At 47.4% G+C, this 12,936-nt stretch overlaps 1 protein-coding gene across 2 annotated transcripts in view; it reads left to right on the top strand.

Moving 5' to 3' along the window:
* ALKBH3 (alkB homolog 3, alpha-ketoglutarate dependent dioxygenase) overlaps positions 1 to 12,936 on the top strand; it is a 59,866-nt gene that overhangs the window by 3,677 nt on the left and 43,253 nt on the right. For both annotated transcript variants that reach the window (XM_075545855.1, XM_075545854.1), the window contains exons 4-5: positions 6,296 to 6,330; positions 12,824 to 12,871. In XM_075545855.1, the coding sequence (XP_075401970.1) occupies positions 6,296 to 6,330; positions 12,824 to 12,871 (83 nt within the window). The remainder of the gene's footprint in view (positions 1 to 6,295; positions 6,331 to 12,823; positions 12,872 to 12,936) is intronic.

The raw sequence follows: 12,936 nt of genomic DNA, 5'->3' as shown, positions 1-12,936 counted from the left end.
TTATAATTTTTCCATGTCTTACACTGACCAATGCCTCCCTTTACCCACTTTTCTGTTGTCCCCCCCCCCCACCCCGCACTGAGGGGGTCATATGTAGATCATTATAATCAGTTCCCCTTTCTTCTCCACCTTTCCCTCCTGGTATCAATACTCTCATTATTGGTCCTGAGGGGTTTATCTGTCATGGATTCCCTGTGTTTCCAGCTCTGATCTGTACCAGTGTACATCCTCTGGTCAAGCTGGCTTTGTAAGGTAGAATTGGGATCATGATAGTGGTGGTGGGAAGCATTAAAGAAGTAGAGGAAAGTTGTATGTTTCCTCATTGCTATACTGCACCCTGACTGGCTCTTCTCCTACCCACGGCCCTTTTGGGCTTTGGGTCTTTACTCCGCACTCCCCCTCATTCACAATAATATGATTTTTTGTTCTTTGATGGCTGATCCCTTCGACACCTCATGATCACACAGGCTGGTGTGGTTCTTCCATGTGGGCTTTGTTGCTTCTCAGCTAGATGGCCGCTAGTTTATTGAGACTGCAGCTCTTACTGGGAGTAGAAAGCTCTTTCTTCCAAGGAGCGGCTTATGGTTTTGAACTGCCGACCTTGCAGTTAGCAGCCCAGGGTAGAACAACTATTGCACCAGGGCTTCCTAATAAGCCACCAGGTGACTGAATACATTCACTAATAAATAGGAGAGCGGGGTGCCTTTCACAATAATGAAATGCGAAGGACCAGTTCCTTAGTATGCCGGAGGATTTCTTGCAATCCGCCCCCAGTCCACAGTTGCTGTGCAGTGGGCCTGCGTAGGCCGGAAGGCTGCCCCAGGAGGAGCATGGCCCGCGCCCCCGCGCTCTGGCAGCCCTGAGACCATGCTGTCTTCAGTGCCAGCACAGCACACCTCTCTGGAACTGGGTTGGAACTTGTTACAAAATACTGGCTTTTTAGCATTTTTTTCTGCAGAGAAAGATGCATGGTACCCTTGACGATGTGCCTTTTTGTTTGTTTTACTAATTTATTGTGATAAAATATCACCCAGCATTTGCCATTGTAAATGGAAGCGTGCATCTCCGTGACATTCGTTCTGTCCACCGCGTTGCATAGCCATCACCCCTGCCTGCTTCCACAGTGTTTCAGCCCCCAGGAGAACTGCTTGGGCAGTGTTTCCTCATTCCCTTCTCCCCTGCATTTGCCTGCTCTAGGTCGTTAGGATAAGTGAGATCAGACGATATTTGTCCTCTTGTAGCTGAGTAATTTCACGCAGCTTCTTGCTTTTAAGTCTCCTCCGTGTCATACCTTATATGTTGTTTGGACAGGTTTTGGCTGAATAATGATCGTGTGTTGATATACCACATTTCATTGATCCAGTCATCTGTCGAATTGTTTCCACCTTTTGCCTATTGCAAATAGTGGTAATAAACACCGGTGTACAAGTATCCGAGTTCCTGTTTTCGTGTCTTTGGGGTGCATACTGTGAGTAGAATTGCTGGGTCACATTCCGTGTTCAACAATGTGAGAACCTGGCCAACTGTTTCCCAAAGTGGCCATGCCATCCGTCGTTCCCAGCAGCAGTGGGTGCAGGTTCCAGTGTCTCCCTACAGCCTCAATGCTGGTGCCTTCGGGTTTTCTCGTCGAGCCGTCTTCACTACCGTGGAACCGATGCCGACTGATAGTAGCCCTGCAGGACAGGGCAAAACTGCCCCCGGGAGTCTTCACGACCAGAGCTGCTTATGGGAGTAGAAAAAGTCCCGTCTCTCTCCTGTGCAGCAGCTGGTGGCTTCAGGCTGCTGCCCCTGCAGTTAGCAGTGCAGCTCATGACCCGATGCCACCAGGGCTCCTTGAGGGCCATCTAGCAGGGGGGAGCACCTGGTTTCCATGGGCATTGTCCTCATCACCAATGACGTTGCGCGTCTTTTCACATGGCTATTGGTCATTGATATAGATAGCTCTTTGGAGAGAGAGGTATTCAAGCCCATTGTCCATTTTTGAATTGAGCTGCCTTCCGGTTGAGTTATAGGAGTTGTTTCTATATCCTGGATATTGGAATGTTATCAGACAAATGATTCCCGCCTATTTCCACCCATTCCATTGGCTGTCTATTCACGTGCTGGATAGCGTCCTTGGCGCACCAACGCTCATTGGATGAAGTCCTCTGGGTGATCACTGTTGTTGCTCATGCGCTTGGTGTCATACCGCGGACTCCATCATCAAAAAGTGATCTGCATGCTTGTCCCTATGTTTGCTTGAACAGTTTTATGGCTTTTGCTCTTGTATTTAGGTCACTGACCTATTTTAAATTATTTTTTAATACGGTATGAGATTTTTCAGGTGGAGAATTAGCACTTGGTTTAATATTTTTTGTTGAAGAGCTATTCTTTCCCCCATTGAATGGAGTTAACACTTCTACCAGTAATCATGTGACCATAGGTATGGGTTTATTTCTTAATTTAAAATTTTATACACTGATCTATATGTAGACTGTCACTAATTTTTATGACTATAATTTTATAGTACATTTGAAATTGGAAACTGTGAGCTTTTCTACTTTGTTCTTTTTCAAATATAAACTGTTTGATTGGGTCTTAATTCCAAGTATCATGCAATTCAATCGTTCAGTCATATCAAGAAATGTTGTACAGTCGGTACCGCAAGCCGTTTTCATCAAGATTGTCTGGGCAGGCAAAGTCCCCGTGCAATCCCACGTGAGTCTGAGAACTGGCTTTTTTGTTTTGCAAAAAAAAGGCTGCTGGAATTTTGATTGGGGTTGCATTGAAAGTGTAGACCATTTTGAGTAATAGTAAGATCTTATCAACATTCCAGTCTTTCATTCCATGAACACAGAGTCTCTTTCCACTTAGTTTGTTGTTGCAAGGTGCTGCCGAGTCAGTTCTAACTCATAGCGACCCTGTGTGCAACAGAGCAACACTGCCCCGGCCTGGAGCATCCTCACAACTGCCGTTGTCTCGGAGCCCACTGCCAGTCCGTCTCCGCAATGGCCTTCCTTGGTTTCGCTGCCCTTTGCCAAGCGCCATAGCCAAATATGTGACACATTCGGGTGGTGCTTCTTCCAAGACCGATGTTTGTTCTTCTGCCAGCTCATGGGACCTTCAGTATTTGCTACCAACACCGTCATCAGATTAATGGATTCTCCAGTCTTCCCTATTCAGTGCCCACTTTCCCATGCAGATGAAGAACTGGAAGCAGTGCACTATGTCATTGAATTTCTTGGCTGCTGCTTCCATGAGCGCTGACTGCGAGTCCCAGCAGGATGGATTTCCTGACAGCTTCAGTCTTCTCTCTGTTCATCATGATGTTGTCAGTTGGTCCAATTGTGAGGATTTTGGTTTTCATGCTGAAGGCTGCAGGCTTCTTGAATTTTCTTAAGTATTGTTTTGTCATTTTTACTGTACAAGTCATTTACCTACCTGGTTAAGTTTATTTCTACAGATGCTATTATAGTGTAATTGTTTCTTCGTTTTCTTGCTGTCTTGTTTGCTGTATAGAAGGGGTTGATTTTGTGTTGATCTTGGACCCTGCAGCGTTGCAGAATTCATCGATTAGCTCTAGGAGCTTCCTTGTGGTTTCTTTGAGACTTTTTCTATGTGAGGTCATGGCATCTACAAATAGAAATCGTTTTATTCAATCTCTATACTGAGCAAATCACCTGAGAAGGTGGACTATATAAAGAAGAACTTGGCGTCAGGATTGGAGGAAAACTCATGAACAATCTCTGAAATGCTGGCCGAACCCAACCTTGCAGATCAAAAGCAAAGAAGGCTCGAAGCACTAGCTGGTGAGTGTCAAAGACTGCATGGGTTCTACCTCAACATATGGCAGAATCCTCAGAACTGGACCAGTAAGCAGCATCACGGTAAACATTCGGAGAAAACATTGACACTATCAAGGACTTCTTTGATTTGGATCCATAATCGATGCTCATGGAATCCACAGTCAAGAGATCAGCATGCCAGTTTGCATTGTCTAGGTCTGCTGCAAAAGAGCTCTTTAACGTGCTGGTTAGAAGCAAAGACATTGCTTTGAGGCCTGAAAGGGTGCCTGGCCCCGCCATGGTATTTCTAACCGACACACATGCTTGCACAAACTGGATAGTATATAAGAAACACGGGGAATCCAGGGCGGATGATCCCTTCAGAACCAGTGGTGCGAGTGGCGTACGGGGAGGGTAGAGGGAGGGGGAAAGGGGGAACCAATTACAAGGATCTACATGTGACCTCCTCACTAGGGGACGGACAGCAGAAAAGTGGGTGAAGGGAGATGCTGGACAGCACAAGACAGGACAAAATAATAATTTATAAATGATCAAAGGCTCATGAAGGAGGGGGAGCAGGGAAGGAGGGGGAAAAAACGAGGACCTGATGCCAGGGGCTTAAGTGGAGAGCAAATGTTTTGAGAATGATGAGGGCAAATGAATGTACAGATGTGCTTTACACAATTGATGTACATATGGATTGTGATAAGAGTTGTGTGAGCCCCTAATAAAACGATTTTTTTAAAAAGGCGGAAGAACAATTGAGGCCTTTGAATTATGGTGTTGGTGAAAACGACTGAATATACCAGAAGAGCAACCAGATCTGCCTTGAAAGAAGTACAGCCAGATCCTGCTCAGGAGTGAAGGTAGTGGGACTTCATCTCAACATACCTCGGACATACTCGCGTGGAGAAGCGCATCACGCGTGGTAATGTAAGGCTCAGTGGAAACCAGGAAGACAGTCCATGAGATGGGTGACGCAGTTGCTGCAGCAAGGGGCTCAGTAGCAAGGACTGTGCGGGTGGCTCAGGAGGAGCAGGCAGTGTTTTGTTCTGATGTACTTAGGGGTGCTCTGCTCGGAACTGGCTTCCTGTAGCAGCGACAGGATTTCCAGACTGCTGTTGAACAGCAATGGTTAAAGCGGGCATCCTCTGATTTCTGGTCGTAGAATTTTCAGTTCTCCCTTGGATATGATGGTCACAAATGCTCATTATGGTGCAGTTCCTTGTTATTTCTAGTTGTCGGGTGTTATTTCATGAACATGTGTTGGATTCCATCAAACACCCCTCTGTGTCAATTGGTGGATTCTCTTATTTTGAACCACCTTTACATTTTCATGCTAGACTTCATTTCCTCACATGATCCTTTAGTGTGTGTTTAGGTTTGCCAATATTTCCCCAAGGGTTTGCGATCTGTATTCATAAGGAATACGGAGCCTTGGTGGAGCAGTGAGCCAGGTGAGCGGGGCTGTTAACCACAGGATCGGCACTTTGAAACCAACAGCTGCCTTGCAGGAGAAAGATGAGGCGTTCTTCTCCCATAAAGAGTTACTCTCACACGATGGATGGATGGATGGATGGATGGATGGATGATGATAAGGGCTATATGAGCCCCCAATAAAATGATGTATATATATCATATAGATCTGTATTCAGTGGCAGTTCCGCCCTGTTTTACAGGGACTCCATGAGTGAGAACTGACCTGGTGATAGTGAGTTTGTTTTTTTAAAAAAATGTTCTCATGAGGGGGGGGGGGAAATGAAGAGCTGATACCAAGGGCTCAAGTAGAAAGAAAATGCTTTGAAGATGATGATGGAAATAAATGTACACAAGTGCTTGACACACTGGATGAATGGATTGTGATAAGAGATGCAAGAGCCCCCAATAAAAGTATTTAATAAAAATGCTTATTTATGAAGATATCGGTTTGTTGCTTTCTTTGTTTGTTGTAGAACCTTTCTCTGTCTTTGGCGTAAGGGGCCTGCTGCCCTCAGCATGGGTGAGGGAGAGATGCCTCTTTTAGGGTTCAGGAGAGTCTGAGAAGACTTGGTGTGTGTTCTTTAAGTGTTTGGTGGAATTTACCCCCGAAGCCAGTCCATTGAGATTTTGTCTTTCTTCTCCAGTCTCTCTGTGTAGTTTATTTAGTCTGTTTTTAATAAAGTGGGGACACCTGGAGGATGGGGCGCAAAAAATCCAGTATCTTGCTGTGGTAACGATTGTATCCATGATTATTAAAACCTCCTGTTATTATCATTCTAAAATCTCCTGTCAGGAAGGTTTTCCAGAGCTGCTGGCTGCCAGACAGACGGATGAGTTCCACTGCCTCGTTCTCACTCTTCTCTAGCAGGGTGCAGCGGTCAGAAGGAAAGGGGACTTAGGAGTCTCTGGTTGGGTCAGCTTTGGCATAAAAAGATTGTTTTTAATTTAAAACTGGACCAGAAACGGGAGGATATGGTAACCCGGTTCTGCAGGTAAGTCTCCCCAGGAATCCGATATCTTTCCAACAGTGAGGTCTGCCTATTTCCTTTCAGGTTGTGCGCAGAGCCCCGGAGCCACGAGTGATTGAGTAAGTAACATGGCGCTCCAGGCGAAACAGAGATCCTGGATCCTCCCCAGCCCTGGGTTTCCCATCTGGAAAGATAGTGGCTCAGTGAGTGCCTACGTTTTAGGCTGGGCAGTTCCTATGTCAGCTCTCTATAAACATGATCTTGGGAGAAGCCTGTCTGCCTTTGCCAATCTGCGCTGTGGAAAATGCAAGATCTCCGAACAGTGAACGCCAGCCCTGGTGTAGGTGCCCTGGCCCTGTTTCACTCGTCTCTGCATGCCGTCAGCGGCAGCATCTCCTGACCGAGGCAAGGCCAGGTCGAGGACGGCGTTCCCAGAGACGCTGAGGCATGGCTCTGGGGAGCCTGGTGAGTTCCGCTGTGCCAGTGTAAGCAGGGTGCACAGCAGTGTCTGGCTTCCTGGGCCAGCTTCCCAGGGAGGAGGGAGATTCACCGTTCGCATCCGCCCCGTGAAGAGGGAGGGCTCACTTCCCTCACCCTTTCCTCATATGAGGTCGACACTTCCCCGACACCAAAGATACTGCAAGAAACACCAATCACAGACCAGTATCCCTTATGAATGTAGACCCAAATGCAGATTCCGATGAATGGAGGTCAGACGTGTCTCGTCTCCCCTTCCTTCCTTTCTGCCTGACTTGACCCGGTCCTCCCTCCCGCCTCCACACGCCACTCCTCTGCTGGCCTCCGTAATGTGGTGCAGTGGCCACGCAGAACTCCCAGACCTTTCTCATGATTGTGGGTCTGGTCAGGGAAGTGACAGGCTACCATTCAGGATCAGAAATGATGCAGGATAAAGCTCTCCAATCAAGACAGCCTCTTTTCAGCTGTGCCCACAGGTGGGGCTTTCTGTGACCCTCAGCCCCCAGCCTGGCCTCTGTTCAGTGTTGCAAAGCTAGCTCTTTAGCTTGCTCAGTGCGCAGGGCACCCCTCCTTCAGGAAGCCGCCCCTCACTCACTGTAACCACCGTGCGCCATGGGATAGGCCCTTCTCACCTGCGTGTCCTGGCTCTGCACCGTCCTGCGCCCTCCATCGCTGGTGCTGCGGCTCCTTCTGTCTTCTGAGTCTAGGAGGTTCTCAGGGCAGGGGGCCCCTCTCCAAGGACATGCTCCACTTCCAGCTCCCGATGCTTGGGGTTCCCCTGCTCCCACCTCTGGGGTGGCTCATTGTAAACCTAGGAGAATGGAGGATCTCGCCAATCTCATTAGGGTTCATATACCTTATTTGCATGGTCCCATCTGCACAAGGGTGCTGTGCACTTTATTAGCATCATTAGCAAGCTGTTGAACCCCCTTGGTAGGTCACAAGCACCTTATTTGCCTCGTCTCACCCAAACATTTGGTGGGAGTCGCAGGACCATTGCAAGAGAGGCCATGTATAAACAGTGCATCACACCACAACTAACAATGCTTGTAAAAGCTGCTCAATGTCTGGAAAGCTCACAGTCCATGTATTAAAACCACATAGCTGTTCCAGCGCAATTTAAACAATGGTAAACACTCCTTTTATACTGAGCTGTGTCTAAATGTTCTTGTTCAGAACTTGCGGGCGATGCTATCCCTCCTCTTTTTCTGCTTGTCAGTTTCCATCGACTGTGGAAAAATCCTCAGTAGAAAGCATGTGGGTTTACCAGCTCAGCGTCATGTGCACATCATCGTCTGTGAGCCATCTGCTGTGATGTCTGCCTGTTTGTGGATTGGCTTGTATATCTTTGAAAAAGTTGGACACATTTCTTTGTTTTAAAACAGCATTCTTTGAAAGAGGATACTTCGTGTTGTTCCTGCCACTGGTTAGCTGTGTAACCCGTCCGTGGATGATAGGTTATCACCACTTCTCTGGACTTGCCTGCGAATGTAGGGGCGGGGACTACATAGCAATTGAGTGCTCAGTGTACCTCGAGCAGTCTTTAATTGTTTTACAAGTACCAGTGTGGCATTGTGTCCATTGGTGGTAAAGAGAATTAAAACCCTTTAGAAGGTACAGGAGGTAGAGTCAAATTGGAAAAGTGGGCAATTGTGAGTTTGTGAGCAAGGAGACAGAACCCATTCCTGCTTGGCCCTAGTGTTTGTGAAATCTAATGTCTAATGTTCACTATGCTACTCAGGTGGGTGTCTGAGCCACACTGCCCCGTCACTTCCCCAGTGCCGCCCGTGATCACGATGCACTGGTCTGCCCCAGTCCTCATGGCTGCTTTCCTGTGCTCTGCAACTAGCAGCGTGGCCGTGGCTCTGTGGACACCATTGTGGCCTCAGGAGGTGATTTGTCTTTGTCTTGTGTTTGTCTTATTTAAGACTTAGTAAAAGGTCTCTTGAAAAATAAAGTTTAACGATGTTATTTCTGTTCCTCCTTCTTAATAGTCAGGGATGATCCCCACATTAAAAGTGAGCCAGTTTCTAAATGTGGCCCCAATACATATCCCACTGAAACACTGTGAACTTTGGGGAAATTTATAGGCAACTCATTTACATATTTTATATACACTCAAAAACTCCAAGTTCACTGCCATCTGTCAATGCCCACTAATAGTAACCCTGTAGGACAGGGTAGACCTGCCCTCGGGAAACCCACATCTTTCTCCTCTGGGAGGGGGGGGGGAGTGGTGTGTGTGTGTGTGTGTGTGTGTGTGTGTGTGTGATTGTCAGGTGCCAGCAAGTCAGTTCCAACTCATGTACAACAGTTGTACTATGTTTGACAGAATGAGGCGGCCTGGTCCTGTGCCGTCCACACAATTGTTCCTATGTTTGAGCCCATCGATGCAGCCACTGTGGCATCTGCCCATCCTGTCAACGGTTTTCCGCTTTTTCACTGTCTTGCCACTTCACCAAGCATGGTGTCCTTTTCCAGGGACTGGTCTCTCCTGAGCTTAGTCGTGGAAGTAACATCCCTGCTTTTCAACACCTGTTTCTCGATCCACGTGCTGGTTCTGCATGAGCACCGTGTAGTGTCCTGGGTTCCCATTCTTCATAGGCTATCCATAGTCTGTTATGGTCCATGCAGCCGGAACCTTTCCATAGTCAGCAAACACAAGTAAACAGCCTTCTGGTATTCTCTGCTTCCAACCAAGATCCATCTGACGTCAGCAGTGATATACTTTATCCCACGGCCTCTTCTGAACTTGGTCTGAACCTCTGACAGTTTCCTGCCAATGGACTACTGCAACTGTTGCTGAATAATCTTCAGCAATCTTTTTCTTTCTAATAAGTCATTTTATTGGGGGCTCTTATAGCTCTTATTACAATCCATATGTCAATTGTATCAATTACACTTGTTCATATGTTGTATCATTCTTTTCAAAACATTGTTTTTCTACTTGAGTCCTTGGCATCAGCTCCTGTTTCATCCTCCCTCCCACACCCTCCCACCCATGTGACTCCTTGATAAATTAGCTATTAGCGTTATTATTTTCATATTTTACATCATCTGTCTCCCTTCACCCGCATTTCTGCTATTTGTCCCCCTCGGGGGATGGGTTATTCCTCCATCGTTGTGATCAGTTTCCCCTTTCCCCGTCATTTCCCTCTTCTCCCTCTCCTACCCTGACCTACCCCCTACCCTCATGGTATCACTGTACCTGAGGGGTTTGTCCCGGATTCCGTGTGTGTCGAGAGCTCTTACCTGTACCAATGTACAAAGTCCTGTCTAGCAGGATGTATAAGGTAGAACTGGGGTCATGATAAATGGGCATGGGGGGCAGTAAAGAACTGGAGGCATGGTGTATGTTTCTTTGGTGCTATACTGCTCCCTGATCAGATTTTCTCTTCCTTGTGACCCTTCTGTGAGGGATGTCCAGTTGTGTACAGATGGACTTTGGGTTTCTACTCTGACCCCCCTCATTTACCTCAATATAATTGTTTGTTTGGGATCTTCTGATACCTGATCCCATCGACACCTCCTGATCACACAGGCTGGTGTGCTTCTTCCTTGTGGGCTTTGTTGTTTCCCTTCTAGCCTTTAAGACCCCCGATGCTATATCTTTTAATAGCAAGGCACCATCAGCTTTCTTCAACACGTTTGCTTATGCACCCGCTTTGTCATCAGTGATCGTGTCAGGAAGGTGAGCATGAGCATCACAGAATGCCAAGCTATTAGAACAAAGTGTTCTTGCTTTGAGGGAGGACTTGGGTAGAGGCCCAGAGTCTGTCTCAGCAATTTCAATGACATTGTTTGACAGTTTAAGCATTCTGTTGGGTCGCTTTTGTTTGGAATGAGCACAAATAGGAACCCCTTCCAGTCAGTTGGCCACGTAGCTGTCTTCCAAATTTCCTGGCATAGACTAGTGAGTGCTTCATCAGCTTGTTGAAACATTTCCATTGATGTTCCATCATTGCCTGGAGTCTTTGGCCAATGCTTTCAGGACAGCTTGAACTTCCTTCAGCACTCTTAGTTCTCGCTCACGTGCCACCTCCCGAAATGGTTGAATGTCAGCTCGTTCTTTTTGGTACAGTGATTCTGTATTCTTTCCATCTCCTCTTGATACTTCCAGTGTATACATTAATATTATGTGGTACATATTCATGGCAATATATTCCACCATTTTCCTCAAAGAGACATATCTCCCGAAGAGGCTACACATGTCTGCACTGACAAAGGCAGTGTGAAAGATGTCACTTATCTAGTTCTATGGACCACTCTGCTCATAAGGTCTTGACACTGTGGTCTTGGCGACACCCATATCCAGTCTGTGTCCTTTTTCTTAGACAGCAATTCTTTCTAGGGTTGGAAAGGCCCATCTTTCTCCCCGCAGAGCGGCTGGGTGTTTTGAACTTTGGACCTTGCCGTGAGCTGCCACCAGGGTTAATTTTTGTCTCCTTGTTCTCCTCAGGGGCCTAACCCTGCTGCTCAGGACCCACAGTTTCTCACATTTGATTACCTCCAGATAGCTTTCATTGCTTGCTGGGTACTGGCAAACAGAATAATAACACAAACAGAAAAAAGGCAAACTTACTGCCATTGTGTCAATACTGACTCAGAGTGGCCTCGGCGGTGCCGTGGCTGTGCGTTGGGCGGCGATCCACCAGGTCGGCTGGCAGTTTGAAACCACCAGCAGCTCCTTGGCTGAAAGGGGCTTTCTACTCTCATAGCCAGTTACAGTCTCGGAAACTCACAGGGGCCGTTCTACCCTGTCCTATAGGGTCACTGTGACTCAAGTCCACAGCCTAACAAGTGAAGTAGATGTCAGCAGAGAAAGCATCATCCTGTCCATCGTGAAACAGTGGGCTCATCTGTAAGACCTACTGGTGGCACGGGGGCAAGGTGGTTGCCAGTATTCCAGCACATTAAAGGTCAGGTAAGACTGAGAGAAGGTCATGCTGAGCTGAAGTTTTGAAGGCTGCAGGATTTTTTTACGGGGTCAAAGCTGGGAATCCTGGGCATCAGGAAGGCATTCCAGCACGTGGGGAGCTGTGGCGGTGTGTGCAGTTAGAACCCTGGTGCCATTTGTGGAAGATGCCGTGCAGCCTGTAGTTGCTGGAGGAGAGAACTGGTAGAAACTCTCCGGAGATGGAGCTGGACCACAAGGACCTAGAATACAGCGCTCTGGGTTTGATGGGGGGCCATCAAAGTACTTTAGCCCAAGGTGGAACCTAAGTGGACATGTGTGCGAAAACAGTGGAAGGTCAGGAGCCCTGAGATTTAGTTATTGTGTGTTAAATTCACCCTTCATCCCACAGTCTCCAACGCGGTGTTCTGCCTGCCCCCCTGTGTGCGATGGGTTTCTGGCTCACACCAACCTAAGTTGTGGACAGTGTGGAAAAGGGCAGCGTTAATCTATGCCATTCCTCGTCTCCATGGTCAGGGTTCTGTTCGCACGGCCTCTTACCATTACGTCACGATGGAAGTGCTCACTCTGCGCAGTCTGCTCCCTCAGAGCTAGCTCGGTTTATGTCGTTGAGCTAGAATTTTGGAAACTCAAAAGGACAAAGGATACATTGCTTTACATCGCACTAACACGTCTGTTAGCCTGGGAACTTTAGAGAAACAAATCCATAGAAACTCATGTATAAGAGAGTTTCATATAAAGGTTAAGTGCGCATCAAGAAAACATCCCAACCCAGTGCTGCCCAAGCCCACCAATCCAATGTTAACCCATTAACTCATGTGTCCAACACCAATCCACAAAGTCCTCCTCCATCTCACAAAACACATGCAGTGATGCTGACTTCAGGAGGAATGTTGAGTCAGTGAACATGTAAGCATCTCAGCGTTGGCAGGGGTCTCCACACAGCTGGCTGCTCCAGCACCCAGGGCTGCATCAGGGTAGGACCATGTGACTTCTCCTCAGGGATATTTTGCAGGAAGTGAGCCTTGCCAGCTAAAGCAGGAAACTGACTAAGGCAGCAGCACCCTGGTCCGATCATCAGAAAGCAAGAGACCCGAGAACTTGAAAGGCGAGATTCACCGAGCCATTTATCCCTCCACCCTTCAATTAACCCCACATGTGTTTATCGGCCAGGTTGGCACAATTAACTAACTCAACGTCTGTATCTTTTGTTTCCTTAGCAAGGAGGGTGCACATGAAATCAGCTTGGCCCCCACAGGTGTATCAAGGTGAGTGACCCCTCAGCACACAGTGACTGCATCCTTTCCCCACTAAGGCACAGCATCCAAACGTT

This window comes from Tenrec ecaudatus, chromosome 4, assembly GCF_050624435.1.
Source record: "Tenrec ecaudatus isolate mTenEca1 chromosome 4, mTenEca1.hap1, whole genome shotgun sequence".
Taxonomy (NCBI): Eukaryota; Metazoa; Chordata; class Mammalia; order Afrosoricida; family Tenrecidae; genus Tenrec; species Tenrec ecaudatus.
The sequence above is the reverse complement of the archived record's forward strand: the minus strand, read 5'-3'. Positions and strand labels throughout refer to the sequence as shown.